This window comes from Oryx dammah, unplaced genomic scaffold (assembly GCF_014754425.2).
Source record: "Oryx dammah isolate SB20612 unplaced genomic scaffold, SCBI_Odam_1.1 HiC_scaffold_11229, whole genome shotgun sequence".
NCBI classification, from domain to species: Eukaryota; Metazoa; Chordata; class Mammalia; order Artiodactyla; family Bovidae; genus Oryx; species Oryx dammah.
This window is the reverse complement of record NW_024080622.1, coordinates 2,527,115-2,549,661: the sequence shown is the minus strand read 5'-3', so window position 1 is coordinate 2,549,661 and position 22,547 is coordinate 2,527,115. Positions and strand designations below refer to the sequence as shown.

The 22,547-nt window shown below is 40.5% G+C and overlaps 1 protein-coding gene across 1 annotated transcript in view; it reads left to right on the top strand.

Annotated features, from left to right (window-relative positions):
* The first annotated feature begins 9,365 nt into the window (after positions 1-9,365).
* The window catches only part of LOC120861129 (protein mono-ADP-ribosyltransferase PARP8-like), a 33,439-nt gene continuing 20,257 nt past the window's right edge, over positions 9,366-22,547 (top strand). Inside the window, 2 exon segments of the mRNA XM_040236768.1 lie at positions 9,366-9,550; positions 10,710-10,881. Coding sequence (XP_040092702.1) covers positions 9,366-9,550; positions 10,710-10,881 — 357 coding nt within the window.

Below are 22,547 nucleotides of genomic sequence, written 5' to 3'. Positions count from 1 at the left end.
CTCCTTTTCCTATTTGGAACCAGTCTGTTGTTCCGTGTCCAGTTCTAACTGTTGCTTCCTGACCTGCATACAGATTTCTCAAGAGGCATGTCAGGTGGTCTGGTATTCCCATCTCTTTCAGAATTTTCCACAGTTTATTGTGATCCACACAGTCAAAGGCTTTGGCATAGTCAATAAAGCAGAAATAGATGTTTTTCTGGAACTCTCTTGCTTTTTCAATGATCCAGCAGATGTTGGCAATTTGATCTCTGGTTCCTCTGCGTTTTCTAAAGCCAGCTTGAACATCTGGGAGTTCATGGTTCACATATTGCTGAAGCCTGGCTTGGAGAATTTTGAGCATTACTTTGCTAGCGTGTGAGATGAGTGCAATTGTGTGGTAGTTTGAGCATTCTTTGGCATTGCCTTTCTTTGGGATTGGAATGAAAACTGACCTTTTCCAGTCCTGTGGCCACTGCTGAGTTTTCCAAATTTGCTGGCATATTGAGTGCAGCACTTTCACAGCATCATCTTTCAGGATTTGAAATGGCTCTACTGGAATTCTATCCAGTAGAGCTATTAAGTCCTCTATTACTCCTTTAATTTGCATTTTTATAACCTACTATTACTTTAAAAAAAAACTTCATATATATATATATTTTAAAATAATTCTTGTGACTTTTTTTTTCTTCTTCTTTTCTTTAATATTGTATTTTTGAAAATCCACCCTCTACTCTAGATTTTTAATCTTTGCTCTTTGGTATTTGTTACCAATTTTGTACCTTCAAAAACCCAATCTTCAGTACCCATTTTTGCTTGAGAGTGAGATTACTGGCTTGACTGCTCTCTCCCCCTTTGGACTCTCCTTTTTCTCCACCAGGTCGCCTCTGTTTCCTCCCTTCCCCTTCTCTTCTCTACACAACTCTGTGAATCTCTGTGTGTTCCAGATGGTGGAGAACACTTGGGGATCTGATTACTGGCTGGATCTGTCTCTCTCCTTTTCATTCCCCCTTTTATCCTCCTGGCCACCTCTGGCTCCTTCTTCCCTCTTCTCTTCTCTGTATAACTCCATGAACATCTCTGAGCGGTCCAGACTGTGGAGCGCACATAAGAAAGTGATTACTGGCTAGCTTGCTCTCTCCTCTTTTGATTCCACCTCATCTCAATCGGGTCACCTCTAACTCCCTCCTCCCTCTTCTCTTCTCCATGTAACTCTGTGAACCTCTCTGGGTGTCCCTCACTGTGGAGAAACTTTTCATCTTTAACCTAGATGTTTTATCAGTGGTGCTGTATAGAAGGAGAAGTCTTGAGACTACTGTAAAAATAAGACTGAAAACCAGAAGCAGGAGGCTTAAGTCCAAATCCTGAGAACATCAGAGAACTCCTGACTCCAGGGAACAATAATTGACAGGAGCTCATCAAATGCCTCCATACCTACACTGAAACCAAGCACCATCCAAGGGCCAACAAGTTCCAGAGCGAGACATACCACGAAATATCTCCAGCAACACAGGAACATAGCCCTGATCTTCAATATACAGGCTGCCCAAAGTTACTCCCAAACCACTGACATCTCATAACTCATTACTGGACACTTTATTGCACTCCAGAGAGAAGAAATCCAGCTCCACCCACCAAAACACCGACAAAAGCTTCCCAAACCAAGAAACCTTGACAAGCCACTGATACAACCCCACCCACAGCAAGGAAACTCCACAATAAAGAGAACTCCACAAACTGCCAGAATACAGAAAGACGACCCCAAACACAGCAATATAAACAAGATGAAGAGACAGAGGAATACCCAACAGGTAAAGGAACAGGATAAACGCCCACCAAACCAAACAAAAGAGGAAGATATAGGGAATCTACCTGATAAAGAATTCCAAATAATGATAGTGAAATGATCCAAAATCTTGAAATAAAAATGGAATCACAGATAAATAGCCTGGAGACAAGGATTGAGAAGATGCAAGAGGGTTCAACAAGGACCTAGAAGAAATAAAAAAAGAGTCAATATATAATGAATAATGCAATAAATGAGATCAAAAACACTCTGGAGGGAACAAATAGTAGAATAGTGGAGGCAGAAGATAGGATTAGTGAAGTATAAGATAGAATGGTAGAAATAAATGAATCAGAGAAGAAAAAAGAAAAACAAATTAAAAGAAATGAGGACAATCTCAGAGACCACCAGGACAATATGAAACGCTCCAACATTCCAATTATAGAGTCCCACAAGAAGAAGACATAAAGAAAGACCACGAGAAAATCCTTGAGGAGATAATAGTTGAAAACTTCCCTAAAATGGGGAGGAAATAATCACCCAAGTCGAAGAAACCCAGAGAATCCCAAACAGGATAAACCCAAGGCAAAACACCCCAAGACAAATAATCAAATTAACAAAGATCAACACAAAGAACAAATATTAAAAGCAGCAAAGGAAAAACAGCATATAACACACAAGGGGACTCCCATAAGGATAACAGCTGATCCTTCAATAGAAACACTTCAGGCCAGGAGGTAATGGCAAGACATACTGAAAGTGATGAAAGAAAATAACCTACAGCCCAGATTACTGTACCCAGCAAGGATCTCATTCAAATATGAAGGAGAAATCAAAGGCTTTCCAGGCAAGCAAAAGCTGAGAGAATTCAGCACCACCAAACCAGCTCTCTAACTAATGCTAAAGGATCTTCTCTAAACAGGAAACACAAAAAGGGTGTATAAACCTGAACCCAAAACAATAAAGAAAATGGCAATGGGATCATACTTATCAATAATTACCTTACATAAATGGGTTGAATGCCTCAACCAAAAGACAAAGACTGGCTGAATGGATACAAAAACAAGACCCCTATATATGTTGTCTACAAGAGACCCACCTCAAGACAAGGGACACATACAGACTGAAAGTGAAGGGCTGGAAAAAGGTATTCCACTCAAATAGAGACCAAAAGAAAGCAGGAGTAGCAATACTCTTATCAGATAAAATAGACTTTAAAACAAAGGCTGAGAAAAGAGACAAAGAAGGATACTACATAATGATCAAAGGATCAATCCAAGAAGAATATATAACAATTAAAAATATATATGCACCCAACATAGGAGCACTGCAATATGTAAGACAAATGCTAACAAGTATGAAAGGGGAAATTAACAATAACACAATAATAGTGGGAGACTTTAATACCCCACTCGTACCTATGGATAGATCAACTAAACAGAACATTAACAAAGAAACACAAACTTTATATGATACAATAGACCAGTTAGACCTAATTGATATCTATAGAACATTTCACCCCAAAACAATGAAGTTCACCTTTTTTCTCAAGTGTTCATGGAACCTTCTCCAGGATAGATCACATCCTGGGCCATAAATCTAGCCTTGGTAAATTCGAAAAAACTGAAGTCATTCCAGGCATCTTTTCTGACCATAATGCTGTAAGATTAGATCTCAATTACAGGAGAAAAACTATTAAAAATTCCAACAAATGAAGGCTGAACAACACGCTGCTGAATAACAAACAAATCACAGAAGAAATCAAAAAAGAAATCAAAATATGCATAGAAACGAATGAAAATGAAAACACAATAACCCAAAACCTGTGGGACACTATAAAAGCAGTGCTAAGGGGAAAGTTCATAGCAATACAGGCATACCTCAAGAAACAAGAAAAAAAATCAAATAAATAACCTAACTACACACTTAGAGGATAAAGCGTCTGACCACAATGCTGGAGACCTGGGTTCGATCCCTGGGTAAGGAAGATCCCCTGGAGAAGGAAATGGCAACCCACTCCAGTACTCTTGCCTGGAAAATCCCATGGACGAATGAGCCTGATAGGCTATAGTCCATGGGGTCGCAAAGAGTCGGACACGACTGAGCGACTTCACTTCACACCTAAAGCAACTAGGAAAGGAAAAAAAGGAGAACCCCAGGGTAAGTAGAAGGAAAGAAATCTTAAAAATTAGGGCAGAAATAAATGCAAAAGAAACAAAAGAGACCATAGCAAAAATCAACAAAGCCAAAAGCTGGTTCTTTGAAAGGATAAATAAAATTGACAAATCATTAGCCAGAATCATCAAGAAGCAAAGGGACAAAAATCAAATCAATAAAATTAGAAATGAAAAAGGAGAGAGCACAACAGACAACACAGAAATACAAAGGATCATAAGAGACTACTATCAGCAATTATATGCCAATAAAATGGACAACGTGGAAGAAATGGACAAATTCTTAGAAAAGTACAACTTTCCAAAACTGAGCCAGGAAGAAATAGAAAATCTTAACAGACCCATCACAAGCATGGAAATTGAAACTGTAATCAGAAATCTTCCAGCAAACAAAAGCCCAGGTCCAGACGGCTTCACAGCTGAATTCTACCAAAACTTTAGAGAAGAGCTAACACCTATCCTACTCAAACTCTTCCAGAAAATTGGAGAGGAAGGTAAACTTCCAAACTCATTCTATGAGGCCATCATCACCCTAATACCAAAACCTGAGAAAAATGCCACAAAAAAAGAAAACTACAGGAAAATATCACTGATGAACATAGATGCAAAAATCCTTAACAAAATTCTAGCAATCAGAATCCAACAACACATTAAAAAGATCATACACCATGACCAAGTAGGCTTTACCCAGGGATGTAAGGATTCTTCAATATCCACAAATCAATCAATAATACACCACATTTACAAATTGAAAAATAAAAGCCATATGATTATCTCATTAGATGCAGAGAAAGCCTTTGACAAAATTCAACAACCATTCATGATAAAAACTCTCCAGAAAGCAGGAATAGAAGGAATATACCTCAACATAATAAAAGCTATATATGACAAACCCACAGCAAACATTATCCTCAATGGTGAAAAATTGAAAGCATTTCCCCTAAAATCAGGAACAAGACAAGGGTGCTCACTTTCACCACTACTATTCAACATAGTTCTGGAAGTTTTGGCCACAGCAATCAGAGCAGAAAAAGAAATAAAAGGAATCCAAATTGGAAAAGAAGAAGTAAAACTCTCACTGTTGCAGATGACATCATCCTCTACATAGAAAACCCTAAAGACTCCACCAGAAAATTACTAGAGCTAATCAATGAATATAGTAAAGTTGCAGGATATAAAATCAACACACAGAAATCCCTTGCATTCCTTTACAATAATAATGAGAAAGTAGAAAAAGAAATTAAGGAAACAATCCCATTCACCATTGCAAAGAAAAGAATAAAATACTTAGGAATATATCTACCTAAAGAAACTAAAGACCTATATATAGGAAACTATAAAACACTGGTGAAATAAATCAAAGAGAACACTAATAGATGGAGTAATATACCATATTCATGGATTGGAAGAATCAATATAGTGAAAATGAGTATACTACCCAAGGCAATCTATAGATAGATTCAATGCAATTCCTATCATGCTACCAACAGTATTTTTCACAGAGCTGGAACAAATAATTTCAAGATTTCTATGGAAATACAAAAAACCTCGAATAGCCAAAGCAATCTTGAGAAAGAAGAATGGAACTGGAGGAATCAACCTGCCTGACTTCAGGCTCTACTACAAAGCCACAGTCATCAAAACAGTATGGTACTGGCACAAAGACAGAAATATAGATCAATGGAACAAAGTAGAAAGCCCAGAGATAAACCCATGCACCTATGGACACCTTATCTTCGACAAAGGAGGCAAGAATATACAATGGAGAAAAGACAATCTCTTTAACAAGTGATGCTTGGAAAACTGGTCAACCACTTGTAAAAGAATGAAACTAGAACGCTTTCTAACACCACACACAAAAATAAACTCAAAATGGATTAAAGATCTAAATGTAAGACCAGAAACTATAAAACTCCTAGAGGAGAACATAGGCAAAACACTCTCCGACATAAACATAGCAGGATCCTCTATGACCCACCTCCCAGAACATTGGAAATAAAAGCAAAAATAAACAAATAGGATCTAATTAAAATTAAAAGCTTCTGCATAACAAAGGAAACTATAAGCAAGGTGAAAAGACAGCTTTGGAATGGGAAAAAATAATAGCAAATGAAGCAACTGACAACTAATCTCAAAAATATACAAGCAACTCCTGCAGCTCAGTTCCAGAAAAATTAATGACCCAATCAAAAAATAGGCCAAAGAACTAAACAGACATTTCTCCAAAGAAGACATACAGATGGCTAACAAACACATGAAAAGGTGCTCAACATCACTCATTATCTGAGAAATGCAAATCAAGACAACAATGAGGTAGCATTTCACACCAGTCAGAATGGCAGCTATCCAAAAGTCTACAAGCAATAAATGCTGGAGAGGGTGTGGAGAAAAGGGAACTCTCTTATACGGTTGGTGGGAAAGCAAACTAGTACAGCCACTATGCAGAACAGTGTGGAGATTCCTTAAAAAACTGCAAATAGAACTGCCTTATGATGCAGCAATCCCACTGCTGGGCATACACAATGAGGAAACCAGAATTAAAAGAGACAAGAGTACCCCAATGTTTATCGTGGCACTGTTTATAATAGCCAAGACATGGAAGTGACCTAGACGTCCATCAGCAGATGAATGGATAAGAAAGCTGTGGTACATATACACAATGAAGTATTACTCATCCATTAAAAAAGAATACATTTGAATCAGTTCTAATGAGGTGGATGAAACTGGAGCTGATTATACAGAGTGAAGTAAGCCAGAAAGAAAAACACCAATACAGTATACTAATACATATATATGGAATTTAGAAAGATGGTAAAATAACCCTGTATGTGAGACAGCAAAAGAGACACAGATGTATAGAACAGTCTTTTGAACTCTGTGGGAGAGAGAGAGGGTTGGATGATTTTGGAGAATGGCATTGAAACATGTATAATATCATATAAGAAACGAATTGCCAGTCTAGGTTCGATGCAGGATACAGGATGCTTGGGGCTGGTGCACTGGGATGACCCAGAGAGATGGTATGGGGAAGAAAGTGGGAGGGCGGTTCAGAATTGGGAACACGTGTACCCCCGTGGTGGATTCTTGTTGATGTATGGCAAAACCAATACAGTATTGTAAAGTAAAATAAAAAATAAAACATCCCGAATTAAAAAAAAAAAAAAAAGAATCACTTTCCTTTTCCTTGGATCAATCTTGGAATCAGCTGTGTTTCCCATGAGCTTTGGTTCCCTTTAGTGGGGACGGTATTTGGAAATCAAGTCTGAGTACTGTTTGTATTCATTGCTGTCAGGATGTTTTTGTTTTTAGATTCATTAAATAGAGATACGATATGTATTTTTTAAAATGATCAGTTCAGAATTACTTATACAGGCAACAACATGGTTAAATTTCCAACACATTATACTCAATAAAAGAACCCTTTAAAAAGTTTCATAGAGCTGAACCAGAAGTCTGGCCCGGCTGAGCCCAACGTAGAACAACTAAGCCACAGCCCAGCCCACCTTCAGAACTGCAAGTGAGAAATAAAACAGTGTTTTTTTCCATGCTACTGAGATTTTGAGATTGTTGTGCAGTGTTGTTGCAGCCAAAATCTGAGGAATAAGAAGGAAAGCCTAAAGAGTATGTCGGTTTGAAAGTTATGTTGTGTGTGTGGGTGCTGAGTCTTTGCAACCCCATGTACTGCAGACTGCCAGGCTCCTCTGTCCAGGGGATTTTCCAGGCAAGAACACTGGAGTGGGTTGCCGTTTCCTTCTCCAGGGGACCTTCCTGACCCAGGGATGGAATCCGTGTCTCTTGTGTCTCCTGCATTGGTAGGTATACTGTTCAGTTCAGTTCAGTTCAGTTCAGTCACTCAGTTGTGTCTGACTCTTTGCGACCCCATGTATTGCAGCATGCTCGGTCTCCCTGTCCATCACCAACTCCCGGAGTTCACTCAAACTCATGTCCATTGAGTCGGTGATGCCATCCAGCCTTCTCATCCTTTGTTGTCCCTTTCTCCTCCTGCCCCCAATCCCTCCCAGCATCAGTCTTTTCCAATGAGTCAACTCTTCACATGAGGTGGCTAAAGTACTGGAGCTTTAGCTTTAGCATCATTCCTTCCAAAGAACACCCAGGACTGATCTCCTTTAGAATGGACTGGTTGGATCTCCTTGCAGTCCCAGGGACTCTCAAGAGTCTTCTTCAACACCACACTTCAAAAGCATCAATTCTTCTGTGCACAGCTTTCTTCATAGTCCAACTCTCACATCCATACATGACTACTGAAAAAACCATAGCCTTGACTAGATGGACCTTTGTTAGCAAAGTAATGTGTCTGCTTTTGAATATGCTATCTGCTGCTGCTGCTGCTGCTAAGTCGCTTCAGTCGTGTCTGACTCTGTGCGACCCCATAGACGGCAGCCCTCCAGACTCCCCCATCCCTGGGATTCTCCAGACAAGAACACTGGAGTGGGTTGTCATTTCCTTCTCCAATGCATGAAAATGAAAAGTGAAAGTGAAGTCGCTTAGTTGTGTCCAACTCTTCGTGACCCCATGGACGGCAGCCTACCAGGCTCCTCCGTCCATGGGATCTTCCAGGCAAGAGCACTGGAGTGGGGTGCCATTGCCTTCTCCAATATGCTGTCTCGGTTGGTCATAACTTTCCTTCCAAGGAGTAAAGTGAAAGTGAAAGTGAAAGTGAAATTGAAGTCGCTCAGTCATGTCCGACTCTTTGCGACCCCATGGACTGTAGTCTATCAGACTCCTCCGTTCATGGGATTTTCCAGGCAAGAGTGCTGGAGTGGATTGCTATTTCCTTCTCCAGGGGATCTTCCCGACCCAGGAATTGAACCCGAGTCTCCCACATTGCAGGCAGACGCTTTACCGTCTGAGCCACCAGGGAAGCGTCTTTTAATTTCATGGCTGCAATCACCATCTGCAGTGATTTTGGAGCTCCAAAATATAAAGCCTGACACTGTTTCCACTGTTTCCCCATCTAATTCCCATGAAGTAATGGGACCAGATGCCATGATCTTAGTTTTCTGAATGTTGAGCTTTAAGCCACCTGGGAAAATTTTTGGAAGTTAAGAAAGTGCTTCAAGGAGGGGTAGCAATGAATGGTTTCAAATATTGCTATTAACTCTGTTATTGATACTTTGTGGGCTGAGAATGGACACTGAATTTAGCAACAAGGAGCTATCAGTGAACTTAACAAGAAATCAGTGTCAGGGACTTGGGGATGAGTGAGTAGAAACTATGATTAGAGCAGATCTGAGAGAGAATGGGAGATGAGGCATTGGAGACAATGAGTTTAGAAAATCTTGTTAGGAGTTTTGGTGAAAAGAAGTAGAGAAGGAAAAGTATGGTCTAAAGAATGTTTTGTTTTAAATTTAAGATGGAAGAAATAGCAGCATGTTTGCATGGTGATGGGGCAGCCTAGAAGAGAAGTGATGGCGCTGTTACCAGATGAAACTTGGGCCCACTCATCTGTGCATAAAGCCAAACTACTGACACCAGTTGTGGTGAAGCAAAGTGAAGTGTTTATTGCAGGGCACCAAGCAAGCAATCCAAGGCATCTAGTGCTTAAAAGACCTGGACTCTCTGAAGGCTTTTGGGGAAAGTCTTTAAGGACAGGGTGAGGAGGGAGGGTTGTGGGGTGTGTGATCAGCTTGTATATATTCTTCTGATCAGTTGGTGGCGAGGTAATTGGGAGTCAGCATCATCAACCTGGTTCCAACCATTCTGGGGTCAACATGCTTGTGGGCAAATCTGTAAAGCAGCTCAAAGGGCATGGCTCAGAATATTATCTATAGCCTTTAAGGAGGAACCAAAGGTCCTTGACTTTGTTTAATGGCTAAACAATCATTATTTTGTCTTGCTTGATTGTTTTCCTTTCTGCATTTTCTTACTTCTCTGATTAAATTTATTCTTTGACTAGAGTTTTTCTGCAGACAAAAGGCAGGTTGAAGACATGGAGAGGGGGTCCTGTTCTAGGAAGGTCCTACAGGGTCCTGCCTGGTTACAATGCTCCTGTCAGGGGTGTTGCTGGAGTGATCTCCTAGAGGGGCAGGAATGAGTGGTCTCTTTCTCGACAGGCTTCTTATGGGGAGACTCTAACAAATCTCTGTCCATACAACATTGCCCACAACACTTGTTTCTCCATAAATGATAGTCGAATTTACTGGTGTCATCACTCAGTCATGTCCGACTCTTTGTGACACCATGGACTGTAGCCTACCAGGCTCCTCCATCCATGGGATTTTCCAGGCAAGAGTACTGGAGTGGGGTGCCATTTCCTTCTCCAGGGGATCTTCCCAACCCAGGGATTGAACCCAGGTCTCCTGCATTGCAAGCAGATGCTTTACCCTCTAAGCCACCTACTGGAGTTGAACATATTTTCAAAAAGACTGGTGAATAGCAGTACAATGTTTCAGGGCCTGAAACCCAATTCAGTTGATGTCCTCAGCTCTAAATCTGATGCAGGCCTCATACCTGATAAATACTAAGATCAGCACTTTCAGCCTTAATTCAAAAATCTTCCATTTAAATACCACCTATGAAGAAGTGGCAAATTTCAACCAAAAAAAAAAAAAAAGAAAGAAAAAGAACAATGGGCCAACAACTGCAGCTTCTAATCCATCAAATTGCAGTGGGAAAACACACACCAAACTAGTAATGGTTTTTGGTTTGGTTCAATCAGATTTATTTCCCTCAAAATGGAATTCCTATCTCTCTGCAGATTATCTTTTTTTCCAATAAAAACTTTACTACCAGCATCATCCTGTTCCCTAAAGACAGTTTGAAACCACTGTGATCTGTATCTATGCTTTCTACATGACCTGCTGTAGCAATCATATGAAAGCCCCACAGTATTGTTCATTTCCTCAACCATCTACAAGGATTTCGGAAGTGATTTCCATGTGCAAGGTGTTGGGCAAGTTCTCTGGATACCAAGTCCTCCAGGATGTAACTTACTTTCATATCATCCCTGGAGCCAGATTTCCAGTAGGAATGTGAATACTGACTTGACTATTCTCCATCTAGTCAATCTATGATATGGGTCAAAAGTGACAAATATGTCAGTGAGTGTTCCCAGATGAAGGAGAATTGCCAGATATACAACAAACAAATGAAAAGCAGATACCTTGTTATATTTGAATTTCAGATAAAGAATGACCAATTTTTTTTTCAGTATATGAATGTCCTAAATACTGCATGTCTCTTGAGACTCCAATGAACCTTCTCTTGCTAGCATTCCTCAGTTGGCTTACCCCTGGAAGACTTGACCACTTCAAAATATCTCACTCCTTCAAGAATAAGTGCTCTGCTTTCATAGCATCTGAGCTCTTGTATTTTTGGAAATTAAAGGCTGAGAGATGGAATTAGGTCTCCAGATTGCAAGTGTAGAAAAATGTATGAGTAGAACATTATGTGAAACCAAGCAGAAATGGATAAAACACTGTTGCCTCCCTCCGCTTTCCTGTCCTAGTTGCTCTGTATGTTTTCTGCCACAGAAGTGCAAGTCTCTCAGCACCAGGGTTAACAACATATGTCCTTGAATGTGCCACTGTGACTTCAGAGTTAGAGAGAAGTTTTGTTGACTGTGTCCTTGCTGGTGTGCAAGCAAGGCCTTCATTCCTGTTTTCTCTTCTGGAGGCACTGGCACTGTCCCATAAGACAGATTCTGCCTGTGCAACTGCTGTCTATTTGGGGAGCCCATTCCTGGTGCTTCCTCCTCCACCCTCTGTCTAGATTCCTCTGGTTCCCTCTGTCTAATTCTCAAGAGCTCAACTGAGCTGGAGGGAGCTGGGTTCCCAGGTGTGGGAGTAGCTGACTGAGATGACATGCCTACATAAAAGGAACAAACCTAAAACATTTGCTGTGTTAGTATAAGTAGGAAGCTAAGCCAGGGAAAGTGCCTAGTCTTCCTTGTTCTATTTTCCTCATGGAAAGGTGTGCTGGTGGAGGGGCAGGTGGATCCTCAGACCTTCCTGCTGAGGTAGCCCCAATGAAAATTTACCACCATATAATGGGGGGGCATTTGGGGAGAAGGGGAAGAGTTGGGAGTGGACAGCTGTTGAGTATAGAGTTAGGGTGAGAAAAATGGAGAAAAGATGGTAAATTTTCACTTTTGTTAGAAAGATCCTAAATAATTTGCAAACCTTTTTTGCAGCAAGATTCATCAAGTGTAGATGTTGTCTTGAAAAAAAAAAAAAAAAAGGATGGGGTAGAAAAAGCAAGATTATTTACCAGTAAAATGTCAGGAAGGAAAAAAAGAGATAGATACAGGAAAATAATATTTTAAAGTAACTCTTTAGTCTTGACATTAGAGTAAAACTATGGTAAAAATCAGCCAGTAGGCTTCTATTGAGTTCACATGAATTACTTTGTAACTGCTGTGTAATACTTCCTGATACATGTGATTCTAGTCATGATCAGTAAAGTCATGGTGCTTCATTAATACATTTTTTAAAAAAGAACAAGGGATTTGTGATATTCAGCATTCAGATACATAAAGCAGAGTGTAAACTGTTAATTTCACATTTAATATGCATGTTTTTAGTATTCAAAGAATTCAGTGAAGATACAGGTTTTTAATCATTTAAAAGGGAAGAAAGAAAAAAACACAAAAGGGAAATTCCAGCCCACATGCACATTTTTTCTATCTATTCATGCTCATCCTGGCATGTGTTTCATCTGGTTTTGTTCCATGGCTGCTTTGTCATCTAAATAAATAGTGTTAAAGAGAATGCATCTTTAACACTACAGGGTTGTGGAAACCATTTTCTTCACATACACAAATTTAAATGATTAATATCACAGTTATTTTGAAAGTGAAGTCGCTCAGTCATGTCTGACTCTTTGCAACCCCATGGACTGTAGCTCCTCCATCCATGGGATTTTCCAGGCAAGAATACTGGAGTGGGTTGCCATTTCCTTCTCTGGTGGTCATGTATGGATGTGAGAGTTGGACTATAAAGAAAGCTGAGTGCAGAAGAATTGATACTTTTAAACTATGATGTTGGGGAAGATTCTTGAGAATCCCTTGGACTGCAAGGAGATCCAACCAGTCCATCCTAAAGGAGATCAGTCCTGGCTGTTCATTGGAAGGACTGATGTTGAAGCTGAAACTACAATACTTTGGCCACCTGATGCAAAGAGCTGACTCATTGGAAAAGACCCTGATGCTGGGAAAGATTGAGGGCAGGAGGAGAAGGGGATGACAGAGAATGAGATGGTTGGATGGCATTACCGACTCAATGGACATGGGTTTGGGTGGACTCTGGGAGTTGGTGATGGACAGGGAGGCCTGGTGTGCTGTGGTTCATGGGGTTGCAAAGAGTTGGACATGACTGAGCAACTGAATTGAACTGAACTGAAGTTATTTTCTAAAACCATTCACTATCATTTTGCAAAATGTCACACACAGCACAAGGTGTTGGTTCTAAAGAGAAGGAAACTGGAACGTGTAATTTCCCTGCTGAGAGAATTTTGTGGACTTGAAGAGACTGGAGATGCCTGCAGGGAATCCAGGTGAGGTGCATTCTACTGCATCACCTTCTGATAGCCTTGACCTATAAAAAAAAAAAAAGGGTGATTTTCAGCTGTTCTAAAAACTACTTAAAATGGAGTTGGTAAATTTTTTCCCCTCCCTTTTAAAAATTGTGGTACATAAAATACACGGTCTTAACCATTTTAAAGTATATATGAACTATACACTGAATGTGGCTTTAAGTATATTTACATTTTTATGTAGCCATCAGCCTTATCCATCTCCATAATTACTTTCATGTTGAAAAACTGAAACTCTGTACCCATTGAACAAAAATTCCCATTTCCCCTCTCCCCATCTTTTCATATTTTCTGACTATGCTAGGTAACTCATATAAGTGGAATTATATAGTATTTGTCTTTTTGTGACTGGCTTATTTTACTTAGCATAATGTCCTCAAAGTTCATCCATGTTGCAGCATGTGTCAGAATTCTCTTCCTTTTAAGGCAGAATAGTGAACACAGGGCCTTTGTATGTTCTATTTTGCTACCTTCTTTTTTCTGAAACTTCATCACCCAGTCCTCACTTCCACATCACTTTGCAGGAAAATCTGACTTTCCAGGCCACTCAGGTCCACTGATTATATGCTCTGTAGGGACTCTGCAGCTCTTTCTGATGTCAGAGAGCATGGCTATGATCCTACATTGGTTTTGTGATTACATGTTTAATACCTATCTCCTCCTTTGGACTGTGAGCTCTATGAGGGTAAAGGCAGTGTCTTTTTTCTTGTCACTGATCAATTCCTGATGTCCATAGAGGGTCTAGTACCTAACATTCAAAAATATTTATTGAGTTCATTCATGAATTTATGGTTGTGTGACTTTTAAAATAGGGCTTCCCTGGTGGAAATAGAGATACATAATAACAGCTTCTGCGGAAGGTGGTTTACCTGCTTTGAAGGTTTTGTTATCAAGATTAAATGTATTCTCATGGGAGTGACAAACCACATGGTACACAAATGCCGGTTTGTATTTATTATAGAGATCACTGAGGACGAGAAGAGATGATTCCACAGAAAATCTTTAGCTCAGAGGTGAGCTATAAAATCATACCTTTTCAAAGGGAAATCTAAGATGGATAGTAATCTGTGAAAAGCTTCCACAAGACAGTAATATGCCAACTGACAATATTTGAGACTGCTCATCCTTTCCAACATGCAAATTTATGAATTATTTATGTCACTTCCTTTTCTACCTTTGAGTCCAAATAGAATTTTAAAGAGTGGCTTTCTTGTCATGCTGCTCCTGCTTGCTATGGGTGACATACAACAGGTGACAGCATTCAAGGCAGCCAGTCTCCTCTGACACAATGTGATTGCTGTCTTTTCAGCTTCTTTTATCACAGCCAAAACCTGAGCCTGCAAAACCACACTGGCTTTGGCTTAGAAGACATTCGGTTATTAGATTATCAAATAAGGCATCCCTGAATAGCAGCACTCGAAAAATACTTTTCTAAAAAATATAATATACATATTATATGTATTAAATACATATATATAAAACAAGGGCTTCCCATGTGGCTCAAGTGGTAAAGAATCTGCCGCCAATGAAGGCGCAGGAGATGTAAGTTTGATCCTGGGTTGGGAAGATCCCCTGGAGAAAGAAATGCAACCCATTCCAATATGCTTGCCTGGAGAATCCCATGGACAGAGGAACTTGGTGGGCTACAGTCCACGGGGTTGCAGAGTCAGACACCATTGAGCATGCCCCTAAGTGCATATATATATATATAACATTGTATTTGTTCTCCTGACAAAAATTTGCAGTATCTATTGAGCAACATATAGGGCTGTATGTACCACAGTTTATAGTTGTGTATCTTTAAGAGTGTGTGACTAGCAAGGATGGCCAAAGCAAAAACAAAAACCTACAAAAATGTCTTGAACTTTTAAATGAAAAGTTGACTATGTCAAATCATGACCCAGAGCCACAATGCCAAATAATTTTTTATATTTTTTCACACAGCAGTGTGTTTGTCAGAAAAGTTCATTAATGCTTTTGAACTGTAGTGTTGAAGAAGACTCTTGAGAGTTCTCTGGACTGCAAGGAGATCCAACTAGTCCATCCTAAAGGAAATTGGTCCTGAATAGTCATTGGAAGGACTGATGCTGAAGCTGAAACTCCAATACTTTGGCCACCTGGTGTGAAGAACTGACTCACTGTAAAAGACTCTGATGCTGGGAAAGATGGAAGGCAGGAGAAGAAGGGGACGACAGGATGAGATGGTTGGATGGTATCACCGACTCAATGTACATGAGTTTGTGTAAACTCTGGGAGTTGGTGATGGACAGAAAGGACTGGCATGTTTCAGTCCATGGGGTCACAAAGAGTCGGACATGACTGAATGACTGAACTGAACTGAATGAGAAGGAAGAGCTTATTTAAAGAGATTTTTCATGAAATAAAACATTTTTTTGTGACTTGGCAATGGATCTGATATGAGTGGCATACTAATATTTATAAAATAGATATGCTTCAGATATTCTGGTTCCATTTTGAGGATTAACAAAATCTGCTGATGTTACATGTCATACTCACCTCCCCAGTTCCAGTTCCCTTTTCCCTTTTGTTCCTTCTTTGGTGGTCTTTACTCACCAGTGGAGACGGAGTTCCCTGTGAGGAGTGGAAGAGCTGCAGCTTCCTGTGAACTTACATGGCCTCTTCACCCACTAAGGTGGTGACACGGTGCTCCCCAGGTGGGTAGAGTCACCTCCCCGGATACCACCTGTAACATAAAGCATCACATTAACTTTTTATAAAGATACATTTCTGAAAGGTCTAAGTTTAGCATTAGGGAGGACTGTCCATGGACTGAGTCTTATACCAACATGGCCTTTGAGATTATGTGAAGAAAAAGGTTAAAGTAATACAGTCATAATGTCTCCCTTTGTGTAGAGAAGGATGTCTCTCTCTACTGAGCTATGAATAGAGGATGTTCCTATCAAAGAGGATGGATGGATTCTGCTCTCTGTGCAATCTTTCCTCTATTGCCATTGTTAAAGTTGCTAATTCCCATCATGGAATTAATTCCAGCTTTGGCTTCATTAACCCCATGTTCTTACCAGTCATTAGTTAGGATGTCACTTAGAATATTTTGCAGAGGCGGTCCTAAGATGGCAGAGGAGTAGGAAGGATAGACCACTTTCTCCCCCACAAATTCATGAAAAGAACATTTAAACGCTGAGTAAATTCCACAAAACAACTTCTGAATGCCGGCAGAGGACATCAGGTGCCCAGAAAAGAGGCCATTGTCTTCTAAAGGAGGTAGGAAAAATATAAAAGACAAAAAGAGAGACAAAAGAGGTAGGAATGGAGCTCTGTCCCAGGAAGGGAGTCTTAAAAAAGAGAGGTTTCCAAACACCAGGAAACACTCCCACTGCTTAGTCTGTGGCGAACCTTGGAACCACAGAGGGCAACATAACTGGGAGGAAAAATAAACAAATAATTAAAGCCCACAGATTACGTGCCCAGTGGTAACTCCCCCAGTGGAGAAGCAGCGCAGATGCCCTCACCCGCCACTAACAAGCAGGGGCTGGGCAGGGAGGCGCGGGCTGCATTGCTTAGAGTAAGGAGCGGGCCTGAATGCCCCAAGGGCAATCTGAGGGAACTAACTTGGGCTAGCTAACCAGACTATGGGATACCTACCACGCGAAAAGCCCTAACCTAAAACACCGCCAGGCCTGCTCACAGAACAAAGGACTGACTAGAGCTACTTGAAAAGCCCTAGGACTGGTTCCAAATAGGAAAAGGAGTATGTCAAGGCTGTATACTGTCACCTGCTTATTTAACTTATATGCAGAGTACATCATGAAAAACGCTGGGCTGGAAGAAGCACAAGCTGGAATCAAGATTGCCAGGAGAAATATCAATAACCTCAGATATGCAGATGATACCACCCTTATGGCAGAAAGTGAAGAGGAACTAAAAAGTGTCTTGATGAAAGTGAAAGAGGTGAGTGTGAAAGTGAAAGAGGTGAGTGAAAAAGTTAGCTTAAAGCTCAACATTCAGAAAACGAAGATCATGGCATCTGGTCCCATCACTTCATGGGAAATAGATGGGGAAACAGTGGAAACAGTGTCAGACTTTATTTCTTTGGGCTCCAAAATCACTGCAGATGGTGACCACAGACTTGAAATTAAAAGACGTTTACTCTTTGGAAGGAAAGTTATGACCAACCTAGATAGCATATTCAAAAGCAGAGACATTACTTTGCCAACAAAGGTCCATCTAGTCAAGGATATGGTTTTTCCATTGGTCATGTATGGATGTGAGAGTTGGACTGTGAAGAAAGCTGAGTGCAGAATTGATGCTTTTGAAGTGTGGTGTTGGAGAAGACTCTCGAGAGTCCCTTGGACTGCAAGGAGATCCAACCAGTCCATTCTAAAGGAGATCAACCCTGGGATTTCTTTGGAAGGAATGATGCTAAAGCTGAAACTCCAGAACTTTGGCCACCTCATGCGAAGAGTCGACTCATTGGAAAAGACTCTGATGCTTGGAGAGATTAGGGGCAGGAGGAGAAGGGGACGACCGAGGATGAGATGGCTGGATGGCATCACCGACTCGATGGATGTGAGTTTGAGTGAACTCTGGGAGATGGTGATGGACAGGGAGGCATGGCGTGCTGCGATTCATGGGGTGGCAAAGAGTTGGACATGACTGAGCGACTGAACTGAACTGAACTGAAGACACCGTCAGGCCTGTTCACAGAACAAAGTACTGAGCAGAGCTAGCCCGCTGCAGACCATCCCCCTCTGATGACAGGCAGCCAGAGCCAGAAGTGGGCAATCGCGGCCCCAGAGAGGCATTATCTACCAAACTGCAAGCAGGCTTTGTTGCTAACTAAGACTTCTTGGGATTCTGGACGGTCAACATCCACCTGAGAAGGTGCACCGGTTGTATACTCAGAAAACCGAGCATGGGGGAGGCGATAAGTCACAGTGACTGCACTCGCCAAACACCTGATCACCTGAGCTGCTTGGACCTGGGAAGGGCACAAAATGCACGCCCAACAGAGTCTGCGCCTCTGAGGACTACCTGAGTACCTGAACCTGAGCGTCTTAGACCTGGGAAGTGCGTACAACCCAGGGCTGGCCTCGGTCTGTTCCCAGCAGAGCAACTTAGAGCCTGAGCAATGTGGGCAGGGAGGGCACACACGTCGTGAGTGGAGGCAAACCCAGTGTGGCTGAGATACTGCGAGCACACGCCAGTGTTATTTGTTTGCAGCATCCCTCCCTCCCCACAGCACGACTGAACAAATAAACCTAAAAAAGTGTCCACCACCACCCCCTTGTGTCAGGGTGGAAATTAGACACTGAAGAGACCCGCAAACAGAAGCTAAAACAGAGGAAACCTCCTTGGAAGTGACAGGTGCAATAGATTAAAACCCTGTAGTTAGTACCGACTACATAAGAAGGGGCCTATAGATCTTGAGAAATATAAGCCAGATCAAGGAACTATCCGAAAATGAACTGACCCCACACTGCCCACAACACCAGAGAAAGTCCTAGATATGTTTTTACTATTTTTACTGTCATTATTTTTTAATTAAAAAAATTTTTAGTCCTCTATTACTCCTTTAATTTTCATTTTTATAACTTACTATTACTTTGCAAAAAAAGAGATACCCTATTTTTTTTAAGCAAACATATATATATATATATATATAAAATTTTGCAACTTTTTTTTCCTTTTCTTTAATATTGTATTTTTGAAAATCCAACCTCTACTCTAGATTTTTAATCTTTGCTTTTTGGTATTGTTATCAATTTTGTACCTTTAAGAACCTGATCTTCAGTACCCATTTTTACTTGGGAGGGAGATTACTGGCTTGACTGCTCTCTCCCCCTTTGGATTCTCCTTTTTCTCCACTAGGTAGCCTCTGTTTCCTCCCTTCCCCTTCTCTTCTCTACACAACTCTGTGAATCTCTGTGTGTTCCAGACGGTGGAGAACACTCAGGGAAATGATTACTGGCTGGATCTGTCTCTCCTTTTCATTCCCCCCTTTATCCTCCTGGCCACCTCTGTCTCCTTCTTCCCTCTTCTCTTCTCTGTATAACTCCATGAACATCTCTGAGAGGTCCAGACTGTGGAGCGCACATAAGAAAGAAATTACTGGCTAGCTTGCTCTCTCCTCTTTTGATTCCACCTCATCACAGTCAGGTCACCTCTGTCTCCCTCCTCCCTCTTCTCTTCTCCATGTAACTTGGTGAACCTCTCTGAGTATCCCTCATTGTGGAGAAACTTTTCATCTTTAACCTAGATGTTTTATCAGTGGTGCTGTATAGAAGGAGAAGTCTTGAGGCTACTGTAAAAATAAGATTGAAAACCAGAAATAGGAAGCTTAAGTCCAAATCCTGAGAACACCAGAGAACTCCTGACTCCAGGGAACATTAATCGACAGGAGCTCATCAAATGCCTCCATACCTACAATGAAACCAAGCACCACCCGAGAGCCAACAAGTTCCAGAGCAAGACATACCACGCAAATTCTCCAGCAACACAGGAACTTCAATATACAGGCTGCCCAAAGTCACTCCAAAACCACTGACATCTCATAACTCATTACTGGACACCTCATTTCACTCCAGAGAGAAGAAATCCAGCTCCACCCACTAGAACACCGACACAAGCTTCCCTAACCAAGAAACCTTGACAAGCCACCTGTACAATCCCACCCAGAGTGAGGAAACTCCACAATAAAGAGAACTCCACAAACTGCCAGAATACAGAAAGGCCACCCCAAACACAGCAATATAAACAAGATGAAGAGACAGAGGAATACCCAACAGGTAAAGGAACAGGATAAATGCCCACCAAACCAAACAAAAGAGGAAGAGATAGGGAATCTACCTGATAAAGAATTCTGAATAATGATAGTGAAAATGATCCAAAATCTTGAAATAAAAATGGAATCACAGATAAATAGCCTGGAGACAAGGACTGAGAAGATGCAAGAAAGGTTGAACAAAGACCTTGAAGAAATAAAAAAGAGTCAATATATAATGAATAATGCAATAAATGAGATCAAAAACACTCTGGAGGGAACAAATAGTAGAATAATGGAGGCAGAATATAGGATTAGTGACGTAGAAGATAGAATGGTAGAAATAAATGAATCAGAGAGGAAAAAAAGAAAAACAATTTAAAAGAAATGAGGACAATCTCAGAGACCTCCAGGACAATGTTAAACGCCCCAACATTCGATTCATAGGAGTCCCAGAAGAAGACAAAAAGAAAGACCACGAGAAAATACTTGAGGAGATAACAGTTGAAAACTTCCCTAAAATGGGGAAGGAAATAATCACCCAAGTCGAAGAAACCCAGAGAGTCTCAAACAGGATAAACCCAAGGCAAAACACCCCCTGAGTCACATATTAATCAAATTAACAAAGATCAAACACAAAGAACAAATATTAAAAGCAGTAAGGGAAAAACAACAAATAACACACAAGGGGATTCGCTAAGGATAATAGCTGATCTTTCAAATAGAAACTTTTCAGGGCAGGAGGGAATGGAAGGACATACTTAAAGTGATGAAAGAAAATAACCTACAGCCCAGATTACTGTACCCAGCAAGGATCTCATTCAAATATGAAGGAGAAATCAAAAGCTTTCCAGACAAGCAAAAGCTGAGAGAATTCAGCACCACCAAACCAGCTCTCCAACCAATGCTAAAGGATCTTCTCTAGACAGGAAACACAACAAGGGTGTATAAACTTGAACCCCAAACAATAAAGTAAATGGCAACGGGATCATACTTATCAATAATTACCTTAAACGTAAATGGGTTGAATGCCCCAATCAAAAGACAAAGACTGGCTGAATGGATACAAAAACAAGGCTTCTATATATGTTGTCTACAAGAGACCCACCTCAAGACAAGGGACACATACAGACTGAAAGTGAAGGGCTGGAAAAGATATTCCACACAAATAGAGACCAAAAGAAAGCAGGAGTAGCAATACTCATATCAGATAAAATAGACTTTAAAACAAAGGCTGAGAAAAGAGACAAAGAAGGACACTACATTATGATCAAAGGATCAATCCAAGAAGAATATATAATAATTAAAAATATATATGCACCCAATTGTGATGTCCTTCGAGTTGCTCCCTCTTGACAACTGAACTTGCACAGTATGATAACCTAGTGGTTGCACTGTTTTCATCAGTCACATTTTTACAAATAGGTAGACTCATTCATTGGAGAAAGTGATGGCACCCCACTCCAGTACTCTTGCCTGGAAAATCCCATGGATGGAGGTGCCTGGTAGGCTGCAGTCCATGGGGTCACGAAGAGTCGGACAAGACTGAACGACTTCCCTTTCCCTAACATAGGAGCACCACAATATGTAAGACAAATGCTAAAAAGTATGAAAGGGGAAATTAACAATAACACAATAAGAGTGGAAGACTTTAATATCCACTCACACCTATGGATAGATCAACTAAACATAAAGTTAAAAAGAAAACACAAACTAAAATGATACAATAGGCCAGTTAGACCTAATTGATATCTATAGGACATTTCACCACAAAACAATGAATTTCACCTTTTTCTCAAGTGCACACGGAACTTTCTCTAGGATAGATCACATCCTGGGCCATAAATCTAGCCTTGGTAAATTCAAAAAAATTGAAATCATTCCAAGCATCTTTTCTGACAACAATGCAGTAACATTAGATCTCAATTAATGGAGAAAAACTATTAAAAATTCCAACATATGGAGGATGAACAACAGGTTGCGGAATACCAACAAATCACAGAAGAAATCAAAAAAGAAATCAAAACATGCATAGAAATGAATGAAAATGAAAATACAACAACCCCAAACCTGTGGGACACTGTAAAAGCAGTGCTAAGGGGAAGGTTCATAGCAATACAGGCATCCTCAAGAAACAAGAAAAAAGTCAAATATATAACCTAACTCTACACCTAAAGCAACTAGAAAAGGAAGAAATTAAGAACCCCAGGGTTAGCAGAAGGAAAGAAATCTTAAAAATTAGGGCAGAAATAAATGCAAAAGAAACAAAAGAGACCATAGCAAAAATCAACAAACCAAAAGCTGGTTCTTTAAGAGG